The 13009-nt window shown below is 41.6% G+C and overlaps 1 protein-coding gene across 6 annotated transcripts in view; it reads left to right on the forward strand.

Moving 5' to 3' along the window:
• The window catches only part of pcnt (pericentrin), a 312968-nt gene that overhangs the window by 251775 nt on the left and 48184 nt on the right, over positions 1 to 13009 (forward strand). For all 6 annotated transcript variants that reach the window (XM_043693410.1, XM_043693412.1, XM_043693413.1 and 3 more), the window contains 2 exons: positions 1995 to 2190; positions 9645 to 9867. In XM_043693410.1, the coding sequence (XP_043549345.1) occupies positions 1995 to 2190; positions 9645 to 9867 (419 nt within the window). The remainder of the gene's footprint in view (positions 1 to 1994; positions 2191 to 9644; positions 9868 to 13009) is intronic.

Genomic DNA, 13009 nt, shown 5'->3' on the forward strand with positions numbered 1-13009 from the left:
GGGCCCATGCGGGTGCCCATGGCTACTCCTTTGGTTTGGAGGAAGTGGGAGGATTGGAAAGAGAAGTTGTTCAGAGTGAGGACCAGTTCAGTCAGTCGAAGGAGGGTGTCAGTGGAAGGGTACTGGTTGGGTCGGCGGGAAAGGAAGAAGCGGAGGGCTTTGAAGCTTTCGTGATGGGGGATGGAGGTGTATAGGGACTGGATGTCCATGGTGAAGATAAGGCGTTGGGGGCCGGGGAAGCGAAAATCATGGAGGGCGTGGGTGGTGTCCCGAACGTAGGTAGGGGTTAGCCTGCTTGGCACACCCTCCTCATTCCTGAAGAAGGGCTCATGCCCGAAACGTCGATTCTCCTGCTTATTGGATGCTGCCTGACCTTTGCGCTTTTCCAGCAACACATTGTTCAACTCATTTATTTAACCTGCTTGTATCCCATTGCAGACTCTCCTCAATTCATTTTCCAATTAGTGTTGTATCTAAATTTGCTGATGATACAATTCAGTCAGTTCCTTCAACTAAGTTATAAATGTAGATTATAAATTGCTGAGGCCCTGTTACACAAGGTACAAATTGCTAGCCTGAAAATGAGACAAGTCCAGTTTCTGTTTCCTGTTTGTTAGCCAATTGTTTGTTAGCTCATGGTGTTTGCGACACTTAGTGCCGCAAACACCATGAGCTCTTAGCTTATGTTGTGACTTGTTGAAAATCCAAATGCATAATATCTGCTGATACTCTTATATCGACCCTGCTTGTTACATCCTCAAATAGCTATAATAAATTTGTTAAACACACAATTACACTCCCAGTAAACAGTGTTGATTCAGCCTGATTGTAATTTTCTAAATGCCTCGCTACTACCTATTTAATAATGGACTCTAGTATTTTCCCATTGACAAATGTTAAGGCTGACTCATCAGTAGTTTCCAGCTTTCTGTCTCCCTCCTTTCTTAAATAGTGGTGTTACATTTCCAAAATTGAGGAGAGTTTGGAAGATTACAACCAATGCATCTGTAGCTATTTCCTTTTACGATCCTAGGACACCAGACCCAGGAGACTTGTCAGTCTGAAGTCCCATTAATTTACCTACTGGTTTTTCTCTCATGATTGTGATTTTTTTTTAATAGTTGAAACTTTATTGCTGGAACAGCACAGCAGGTCAGGCAGCATCCAGGGAACAGGAGATTCGACGATTCGACGTTCCCTGGATGCTGCCTGACCTGCTGTGCTGTTCCAGCAATAAAGTTTCAACTTTGATCTCCAGCATCTGCAGACCTCACTTTCTCCATTTTTTTTAATACTCTTAGTGCTTTTACTGTCTGCTACTATCCTCATTTATAATTATTAACTCCTTTGTCTACCCTCTAAGGGACTAATGCTCACTTTAGCTACCCTTTTCCTTTTCTAGATGTTTGTCAAAACTTTTACTGGCAGTTCTTCTGTTTCTTGCATGTTTCCCTTCATGCTCTGATTTTTGCTTTTTAGCCACCCTAAAAATTGCTAAAAGTTTCAGCTGATACTAATAACCCATTATCTCAAGTTAAGAGGAGATCCAATAGAGGCTTTCAAAATCATGAGTGGGCTTGAATAAATTAGATAAGAAAAGAACTGTTCCTTCTAGTAAAAAGGACAACAAGAGGGCATAAATTTAAAGTCATCTGCTAAAGAAACAAGGGTGAAAAACCTTTCCACTGAGTGAACATTTAAGATATGGAATGCACTACCTGGAAGTGTGGTGAAGGTACATTCAATTGAGTCATTCAAAAGGGTATTGTATGATTATTTGGTTAAAAATAAGGTGCAAGGGTATTGGGAAAAGCAAAAAAGTAATGATGTTCATTTGAAGAGCTGACATCCGCGTGGTGGGCCGAATGGCTGTTCTCTGCATTGTAGCAATTCTGTGATCTCCTCCCTATCAATAGAGAGGATCAACCCAATTCAAAGAACGCCGGTAATTTACAGAAATGTATTTAAGCCTCTTACCTTTCCTATCTATTTAGGAGAAACAGCAACTATCTGTGCTGGAAGACCTCTTATCTGTGGACAGAAATAGCTTATTATCAGAGGTGCAGGACCTCCGTTCGCAGCTCAGGATTGCACATCTTCAACATCAAGAAAAACTGCAGCAGTTACAGGATACCCTCACCAGTGCAGAGGAGCAAGCCAAGAAGCAGGAGCGGCCACTTCGTAGACAAGGTATTTGAAAGGTGGATGATGTTGGTCTTAATGGTCAAAGAAACAGGAGTTACTGAGATTTTATAATTTCAGCAGCTGTCAAGTAAAGACCTTGTCTGAATATTTAGCCTGGGTAGTTTCCCAGCTAACATTTTGGCCACAAAAGTTCTGGTAAAGTGCTGATTTGTTTGTCTTTATTGCCTCGAGTTTCTGATGGGCCATCAAACAATGCTTCGCCTCCTACATTTACCTTCTCATAGCTTTCTATGGCTGTTGAAACAAGTGTTAATTTTGTCAGTGTATACTAATTTATCATCCAGCAACTCGATTTCTCAACAACATGTTTGTAGCATTGTCTAATTTAATCTGTTTTTTGGGAAACTGAAGCAAGGCAATGTATTCATTGGATTCGAGCACCATAATTTCCCAGGTTCGGGAACAATTCCCAGGGGGAATGAGGAGTTGGCCTATCAGGAGTGAGAAAAATCCAAGGTGTCTTATTAGATATGAACAAACAGAACATTTGGGCGGCACGGTGGCGCAGTGGTTAGCACTGCTGCCTCACAGCGCCAGAGACCCGGGTTCAATTCCTGCCTCAGGCGACTCTCTGTGTGGAGTTTGCACATTCTCCCTATGTCTGCGTGGGCCATCCTCTGGATGCTCCGGTGTCCTCCCTCAATCCAAAAATGCGCAGGTTAGGTGAATTGGCCATGGTGAAGAAATAAATGTAGGGGAATGGGTCTGGGTGGGTTACGCTTTGGCGAGTCGGTGTGGACTTGTTGGGCCGAAGGGCCTGTTTCCACACTGTAAGTAATCTAAACATATATTTCGTCAATATTAGTATATGAATGGGAATTTATTTTTTGAGATGGTAACTAGCTGAGATGGTAACTAGAGGATCCATTGTCTGGTATATGTTGATTTTCAAGAACAGCTTGACAAAGAGATTATTGATGAAGGTAAGTTCTCAGAATTGGGATAGCTGAGAAAAAGAATGAAGGGTAATTTTCAAGTTGGGACACGCTAACTAGTCGGATCACAAGAGTCAATGCTTAATCTGTACTGTTTAAACTATTTACTATCTGTGCTTAATACATGAAGATCAAGGGTATTATTTCAGATTTATTGTTGGGGAGAAAGTAAGCTCTGGGGAAGATACAAAGAAATTGTGATGGGTTCTCCACTAATTACATTGTGGTTAAGTACATGTAAGGTGTGAAGTTTTTCACATTAATAGGAAAAATAGAAAAGTAGAATATTTTGAAAAAAGATATTGACACATGTTGATATTTCATGCATTTTGTGTATGTATTTCACAAAGATAACATCTTGGATACAACTTTGCTTCAGAATGAGTTGTAAGTTCGCCTTGGTTGCAAGGGAATTGGTGTATAAATGAAGATTGTACAGCACTGTGATGAGACCACACTTCGGCCAGAGTTCTGCACAATGCTCTTTTACATAAGGAAGGATATACTTTCTTTGGAGCAAGTGCAATAACATGTCACCAGACTCATTCTTGAATGGAAAGATTATTCAATGATAGGAGATCAAGTAGACTAAGATTCTCAAAGTTTGTGAGAAGATTTGTAGCTCGAGTGCTCGTTGTTGTGGTTCTATTCGCCGAGCTGGGAATTTGTGTTGCAGACGTTTCGTCCCCTGTCTAGGTGACATCCTCAGTGCTTTGGAGCCTCCTGTGAAGCGTTTCTGTGATCTTTCCTCCGGCATTTGTAGTGGTTTGAATCTGCCGCTTCCGGTTGTCAGTTCCAGTTGTCCGTTGCAGTGGCTGGTATATTGGGTCCAGATCGATGTGCTTATTGATTGAATCTGTGGATGAATGCCATGCCTCTAGGAATTCCCTGGCTGTTCTCTGTTTCATCAACAGATGCCTAAGGGAAAAACAACGGAACAAGGACATGCCACAACCCAAAGGACTCGCCACACTACCATACATCAAGAGCATTTCCGAACTGACAGCCAGACTACTGTGACCACTAGGACTCATAACAGCACACAAACCAACAGCCACTCTCAGACAACAACTCACCAGAACGAAGGACCCAGCATGAGCAAAACCAACGTAGTGTACAAACTCCCATGCAACGACTGCACAAAACACTACATAGGACAAACAGGAAGACAGCTAACGATCCGCATCCATGAACACCAAATAGCCACGAAACAACACGACCAGCTATCCTTAGTAGCCACACACGCAGATGACAAGCAACATGAATTCAACTGGGACAACACTACTATTATAGGACAAGCCAAACAGAGAACAGCCAGGGAATTCCTAGAGGCATGGCATTCATCCACAGATTCAATTAATAAGCACATCGATCTGGACCCAATATACCGGCCACTGCAACGGACAGCTGGAACTGACAACCGGAAGCAGCAGATTCAAACCACTACAAATGCCGGAGGAAAGATCACAGAAGCGCTTCACAGGAGGCTCCTGTGAGGATGTCACCTAGACAGGAGACGAAATGTCTGCAACACAAATTCCCAGCTGGCGAACAGAACAGACTAAGATTCTGTTCTCCAAAGTTTAAAAGAATGAGAAGATCAAATGTAAAACTTCTATGGATCTCGGTTGGAGTTGTGAATTTCTGGAATTCTTGATCCCAGATTATTGTTGTGATGAGAGGTGTGTGATTTGCATCTGTGTATTAATATCACCTGAAAAGTTTGGAATTTAACCTAGCCGCATTGCGACTTTGATCCATTCGTGTGAAGAGGTTTAATAATTAACTAGGTCAGTTTTTGGAGCCATAATTCGGAGAGCAGATGACTGAAGTCCTTCTGGGGTGTTACTGAAAATCTTGTTTATATTTTGGGATTTACAATGTAGAGCATAGAACATTACAGCACAGTACAGACCCCTACGGCCCTCGATGTTGTGCCAACCTGTGGAACCAGTATGAAGCCCATCTATCCTATACTGTTCCATTTTCATCCATATGTTTATCCAATGACCATTTAAATGCCCTTTAAAGTTGATAAGTCTACTGCTGTCGCAGGCAGGCCTTTCCACGCCCCTACTACTCTCTGAGTGAAGAAACTACCTCTGACATCTGTCCTATATCTATCACCCCTCAATTTAAAGCTACATCCCCTTGGGCTAGCCAGCATCATCCGAGGAAAAATGCTCTCACTGTCCACCCTATCTAATCCTCTGATTATCTTGTATGTCTCAATTAAGTCACCTCTCAACCACCTCCTCTCTAACAAAAACAGCCTCAAGTCCTTCAGTCTCTGCTCATAACACGTTCCCTCCATACCAGGCAACATCATCATAAATCTCCACTGAACCCTTTCCAAAGCTCTCACATCCTTCCTATAATGCGGTGACCAGAACTGTACACAATACTCCAAGTGCGGCCGCAACTGAGTTTGGTATAGCTGCAGCATGACCTCTTGGTTCCAAAACTCAGTAAATGCCAACACACTGTATGCCTTCTTCACAACCCTATCAACCTGGGTGGCAAATTTCATGGACCTATGTACATGGACACGGAGATCTCTCTGATCATCTACACTGCCAAGAATCTTACCGTTAGCCCAGTACTCTTTATTCCTGTTGCTCCTTCCACAGTTTTCCACATTAAACTCTATTTGCTACCTCTCAGCCCAGTTCTGCAGTTTATCTATTTCCCTCTGTAACCTGCAACATCCTTCAGCACTATCCACAGCTCCACTGACGTATTATCTGCAACTTTACTAACCCATCCTTCTATGTCCTCACCTAGGTAATTTTATAAATGACGAACAGCAGTAGCCCCAAAACAGATCCTTGCGGTACATTACTAGTAACTGGACTCCAGGATGAATGCTTCCCATCAGCCACCAACTTCTGTCTTCTTTCAGCTAGACAATTTCTGATCTAAACCATTAAAGCACCCTCAATCCCATGTATCCATATTTTGTTCAATAGCATATCGTGGGGCACCTTAACAAATAGGAGAGGAAAAAAAATGTCAAGCCATTCAGAAGTTTGGGTGAGCAATTTTTAAAATTTAGACAGATAATTGAAATTAGATACAAGAATAGTTTCTCTGAGATAAAGGTGTTCGTTCAATATAGTGATTATAATGAAGTCAGACAGATGGACCTCAGTAATATGAGTTTCCTGGTTGGGGCTGTAAATCTATTAAGACATCCAGCTCACTGAGAGTTGAGATAAGACCATAAGACATAGGAGCAGAAATTAGGCCATTCAAGCACATCAAGTGTGCTGCACCATTCAATCATGTCTGATCGTTTCTCACTTCCATTCTCCCGATTTCTCCCCATAATCCTTGATCCCCTTGATACTCAAGAACCTACCTATCTCAGTCTTAAATATACTCAATGACCTGGCCTCCACAGCCTTTTGTGGCAATGAATTCCATAGATTCACCACTCTCTGGCTGAAGAAGTTTCTTCTTATCTCTGTTCTACAAGGTCTTCCCTTTACTCTAAGGCTATGCCCTCGGGTTCTAGTCTCTCCTACCAATAGAAACATTTTCACAACATCTACTCTGTCCAGGCCATTCAGTATTCTGTATGTTTCAATTAGATCTCCCCTCGTCCTTCTAAACCCCATCAAATATGGACCCAGAATCCTCAAACGTTGCTCATATGTTAAGCTTTTCATTCCTGGGACCATTCTCATGAGCCTCCACTGAACGTGCTTCAGGGCCAGTACATCTTTCCTGAGAATTGGGGCCCAAAACTGCACACATTACTCCAAATTTGGTCTGACCACAGCCTTTTAGAGCCTCACAAGTACATCTCTGCCTTTAGATTCAAGTCCTCTCAAGGTAAATGCCATCATTGCATTTGCCTTTCTACCTACTGACTCAACCCACAAGTTTACCTTGAAAAAATTCTGGACTAGAATTCCCAAGTCTGTTTGCACTTCATACTTCTGAGTTTTCTTCACGTTTAGAAAATAGTCCATTCCTCTATTCTTCCTACCTCACCCTTTTCCACTTTGTAATCTATCTGCCACTACTTTGCTCTCTCTCCGAACCTTTCCAAATCCTTCTGCAGCCTCAATGCTACCTGTCCCTCTACCAATCTTTGGATCAGTATCAAGGACTCTCCATGTGTAAATAAATGGTGACTTGGTGATGGGATACCAGCCTCTGTGGAGTTATTTCAGTGGTGACAAGAGAAAAGCATGCGCCTGAAGAAATTCGCTTGCAACAGTCATCTTTGAGTTGGAGTAAGCATTTCTGGCATCATGCTGTTATTAGGGAAACTTGACTCATTCAATCCTGCCGTTGAAGACTGGGCCCAGTTATGTGTAAAGAATGCATTGTTTTTCCAGACAAATGATAACTGATAGATGAAAAGCAATGAATAATTCTCCTGACTGTTTGTGGGATTTGCAACCTTTTTCGTTATAAGGAATCTAATTTTCCCTGAGGCACCAGATACTAAAACCTCCAAGAGTTGATGGATTTAGTTAAGGAATTTTACAACCCCCAAACCTAAGTGTATAGTTCTTGATGTATGCTTTCTGGCTGACGTATGACTGCTGTCCCACATTAATGTGGTTGACTCATAACTGTCCTCTGGGAAATTAGGGATGGGCAATAAGTGTTGGCCTAGCCAATGATGTCCTCATCCCGTAAGAGAATTTAAAAAATGTTATTTCTAACCCCCTGAAAACCACTTTATTGTGAACAAATGAAAGCTCATCACCATATTTTCAGTACAGGTATGAATGTTAGCTTTACCAGCAAGAATCATATTTCAGTATCTTGGCATTCTCATTTACTGTGAAAATTTCTTAATTATTTTGGCTATTTTCATTTCAACAAGCCGTCAGTAAAGTAAGCAAAATACCAACTTAATTTTAATCTGGGCCGTTTGGCTTATTGACTTGCTCGGAAGGCACCTGAAATTATAACAAAGTGTAGTGAAATGTTGGGATGTGACACTATTCTACAAATTTTAAGAAGTTCTTGGTTGTGGTTTGATGGGGTTGTTACTGTATTTTCAGTTTTGAATTTTTAATTTGGTCAAGGGATGTGGACATTGTTGACAGGGCCACCACGTATTACCTATTAAAAGTTTGTGTAAAAAATTTTTTTTTAGATTACTTACAGTGTGGAAACAGGCCCTTCGGCCCAACAAGTCCACGGCGCCCCGCCGAAGCGCAACCCACCCATACCCCTACATTTCCCCCTTACCTAACACTATGGGCAATTTAGCATGGCCAATTCATCTGACCTGCACATCTTTGGACTGTTGGAGGAAACCGGAGCACCCAGTGGAAACCCACGCAGACACTGGGAGAACGTGCAAACTCCACACAGTCAGTCGCCTGAGGCGTGAATTGAACCCGGGTCTCTGACGCTGTGAGGCAGCAGTGCTAACCACTGTGCCACGGTGCCGCCCACGTGTTGCTCACGTGCCAGTTTCAGTTGTTGTGGGTATGTTCGCCGAGCTAGGACTTTGGTTTGCAGATGATTCGTCCCCTTTCTATGTGAAATCCTCAATGCTGTGGAGCCTCTTGTGAATTTATTAGGTTTCATTCCTGCAGGAATGAACCGGTTACTGGTTCCGGTTATTCGTTACACTGGTCAATGTATTTATTGATGGAGACCATGGATGAGTGCCAAGCTTCTAGGAATTCTCTGGCTGTCCTCTGTTTGGCTTGTCCTATTATTGCTGTGTTGTCAAATTTGTGGTCCTTGTTGTCTGTGTGTATAGATGCTAAGGATAGCTGGTCATGGCATTTATTGGCGAGTTCATGTTCATGAATGTGGATCGCTAGTTATCTGCCTGTTTGTCTCATGGTGTTTCATGCAGTATCTGCTTGGAATCTTGTATGCCACATTTGTCTGTAAATGATGGCTTTTGTTCTGGTGAGTTGTCTGAGCATGGCTATTGGTTCATGTGCTGTCATAAATCCGAGTGGTTGGAGAGTCTGACTGTCAGTAAGGATATCAGTGATTAGATGGGCACTGTTAGACCAGCATATATATTCTGCATTTTTAGTGAATGTACATTTCTTCATCTGCCATGGTGGGATCCAAAACATGTCCACAGAACATTATTTTTAATCCAATGACATTGCCACTATACCATTGCCTCTCTAATGCACATGTAGCTATAACATAGAGTATTTTCTCATGGCTACAATTCCAGGGGTCTGGGTTTTAATTTTTGTCGGTTATGAGAATTGAGATAGTATCCCACTTCTAATATTTACCACCAACATTATTTGTAGGGAAAGGTAAATCGGTAGGTTACAGGACCACTTTTTCCACATACTGTACTTGATATTTGGTTAAAGAACAGGATTGGGAGAGATCTCTCAGAAGTTGGATGGTGGTAATGTATGTTACAGAGAGTGCTGAAAGTGAGTGTACAAATGTGATTAATAATTTAAGTTAATCTATTGCAAATCTCAAAGTTGTGCTCAAGCTTCAGATGGCAAAACAGTTTATAACCGTGTTTATTCTACCCTATAGTGGAGTTGCTGGAATACAAGCTTCAGCAAGAACAGATCATAACAACCAATTTACAAAACACCCTGAAAGCAGAGCAAGAACGAGTTGCCAAGCTCCACCAACAATTACAAACAGAACAAACTTCATTAACTGAGCTGAAGTCAGACCTGTCTGAAGTCTCAGGTGAACTGCAGGCTGCATTACAGACACGACATGAGCTACAACAAAACCTGCAGAAGCTTCGGTTTGTAGACCTAAATATTGATTATTTATGTGATATATTTATTCCATTTCTCTCAGACATGATAACCATTATTCAGCTGTAACAACATAATGCATAATCTGAAATTTGACTCAAGTTTTGGTATCAGAAACAACTCTGTTTACTAATTTTCTAGCAGATAAGACAAGCTGCACAGGTATGTGCAATATGAGTGTGGTCTGCCACTTGGAATCCAGCTTGATAGGCAATGAACTGCAGAAAACTTTAGGTACTCACTTGTTAAATATGTCAGTGGTGTTATTGTATAAGTAGCCTGAATCAGTCTGAAAGTAGAAAACTTTAGCTACGTTTCTCTGCTGTAAAAGAAACTGGAAAGAATACATGATATGATTTCCCCCTGACTGCTGGTTAATTTCACAATCAGAGAGAAATCATGCAAATTAATGGTTCTCCTAAGATGGGTGAATGAGGGTCATTGGTAAAGGTTCAGATACTTAAAATGTATCCCTTATGATCTGAGAACATGTTTCTCTGCAGTCATGGTGTTCCTTTTCTGAGGAATTGTTAACCTCAAAGGAGCATAAATCTTGCACTTCGCAAGTGATAAACGAGATGCCTTTTGCAGTGATTGACCTTGTTTCAATCAGCTGGACCTCATAGAATATGAGTTCCCTGATTGGGTTTGTTAATTTGGTCTCAACATAAAAATGTTGAGCATCAAAGATACTGACACTCTGGTGCCTGACTCTGGATGAGGCATTACTATAACCAAGAACTGATCATGTGAAAATAAAGAGCTGATAGGATACTAGCCTGTGTGAGGTTATTTCATTAGTGTCAAGAGTACAGCATGATCTTGAGGAAATGTGCTCACAACAGTCATTTTTGAGTTGGGGGTAAGCATTTCTTAAATCATGCATTCGTTTGGGAAGCTTGAATTGTTCAGCCCTGCAGTTAAGGGCAGGGCCCAGTGTGTAGAAAGAAAGTGTTATTATTTTCCTGGTAAACGACATGGTAGCAAATGCTAAACAGCAACTAATTCTCCTGACAGCCTATGGAGCTGAAGCTTTTTCTGTCTTTAGGAGCCTAACTTTCCAGGAGGCACCAGATGCTAAAACCTTTCTAGAATTGACAGATACAGTTAAGGAATATTATGACCCCAAGCCTCCCCTAATTCTGAGACACTATTACTTTTACTCAGCAATTCGAGAATCAGCAGCAGGGTTTTTGACTAAATTAAGATGACTGGCAGAAGCTTATGAATGTGGTTTAACCCAATAAAAGATGCTTAGAGACTATCTGGTCTGTAGGATTAATGATGTAGCAATACTAAAACACCTAGCTGAAACCCAGCTGGACTTCAAACAGTTACTACAACTGGCATTACCATTAGAAAGAACAGTTTGGAGCATATGAGTTGCAGGGTATTCCAATGGAAGTGAACACTCTCAACAGTTGACTAAGCTTGGGGAATGTCACTCGAGTACAGGCAATTGCATAGCCTCACTCAGGACATATATTGACCAGAGGGACTCTAGCTTGGCCCACAGCAAAGCCAAGCCTCAGCAAAAATTTTCAAGATGATGGCTGGCAAGTTATTGCCAGTATGCAGATGCAAGACAGCAAAAGGGTCCTACTAGACCCAGGTTTGAGTAAAATAGCTCATAGGCCAGTATCCAGGAAAGGTCATACCCTGCAAAAATTCATCTATGTCTGATCTGAAACAGATGTTACTTAGCAACATTGAAATCCGAACCAGTCAAGATAAACATCTGGTTAAATGGTCATCTGGCTCTAAGAGAGGCTGATACCGGTGCAGCAGTATCGGTAAACACAGAACCAGTTTTAATAAAATTTGCTCTGGACCCCAATCCTTATCTTTGCACAAAGACCTCAGACTGGCTGAGAACTGATACCAAAAAACCTTTACTGATTAAGGGTACAACTTTGGTTCTGGTGTCTTAGGAAAAGCAGCTGGCTCAATTACCAGTGATTGTAGTAAAAGGCTTGGACTCAAGCTTACTGGGGCAAAATTGGTTGCAAGAGATTCACCTCGATTGGCTCAATGTTTTTCAATTAGAAAATGGCTACCTGAGTGAAGTCCTAATTAAAAACTCAATACTTCCAGGTAGTTTTAGAGAATATCAGAAGAGCCAAAATGACTTTGCATGCTGACTAGGAAAGAAAGCCCTAAGCTGTTTCCCTTACGGTTAAAAGTAGAGGTAGAAGTCAGAAGGCTGGTATATGAAGAAACTGGTCCAATTCACAGTATGGGCAGCACTGATCATACCAGTTTTGAAATCTGATAGGTCAGTTTGCCTTGTGAGGATTTTAAACCGACAGTGTACCATTTTACACAACTAGATAAATGCCCAATCCCTCAGACAGAAGATTTATACGCAAAGCTAGAAGGGAGGGCTGTCCTTCATGAAGGTGGATGTGAGCCATGCTTATTTGGAATTCTATTTAGAACAGGATTCCCAGAAGTATACTATAATTAATGCCTGTAAGGACTTGAACCAGTTCATGAGAATACCATTTGGGGTGTCGTCAGCCTGTGAAATTTTTCAGCGGATGATGGAGAACATTTTGCAAGGTTTACCTCAGGTCACTGTTTACCTGGATGGTATCCTGATAACGGCAAAAACTAACAATGAACATTTAGAGAACTTAGATATAGTCCTAAAGCTTTCCAAGGTTGCTGTTTGCTTAAGAAAGGAAAAATGTGCATTCTAGGCCCGTTGACAAGACCAGGTAAAAAAAATTGGAACATAAAGTGAGGGCAATCAAAAATGTCCCGGCTTCCATGTCCTGTCCAGGAGTTTAGGTAATTTATTGGGCTGGTAAATTATTATAGAAAGTTCATACGCAACGTGACATCTATCCTGGCACCTTTGCATCCACTCCTAAAAAAGGGTCTGCCTCGGAAATGATCTCATCGATAAACCCTAGCTTTCAATGAAGTAAAGAAACAGCTGTCATCCTGTAAGGTGTTGATACACTATGATCCCAAGAAATATCAGGTATTGATGTGCGACACCACCTCCATATGGCATTGGGATGGTATTAGTCATTGGCAGCTAAATAGAGAGGAATGCCAAATAGCTTATGCACCCAGACTTTTTTTTTAGATTACTTAGTGTGGAAACAGGCCCTTCGGACC

This window comes from Chiloscyllium plagiosum, chromosome 7 (genome assembly GCF_004010195.1).
Source record: "Chiloscyllium plagiosum isolate BGI_BamShark_2017 chromosome 7, ASM401019v2, whole genome shotgun sequence".
NCBI lineage: Eukaryota > Metazoa > Chordata > Chondrichthyes > Orectolobiformes > Hemiscylliidae > Chiloscyllium > Chiloscyllium plagiosum.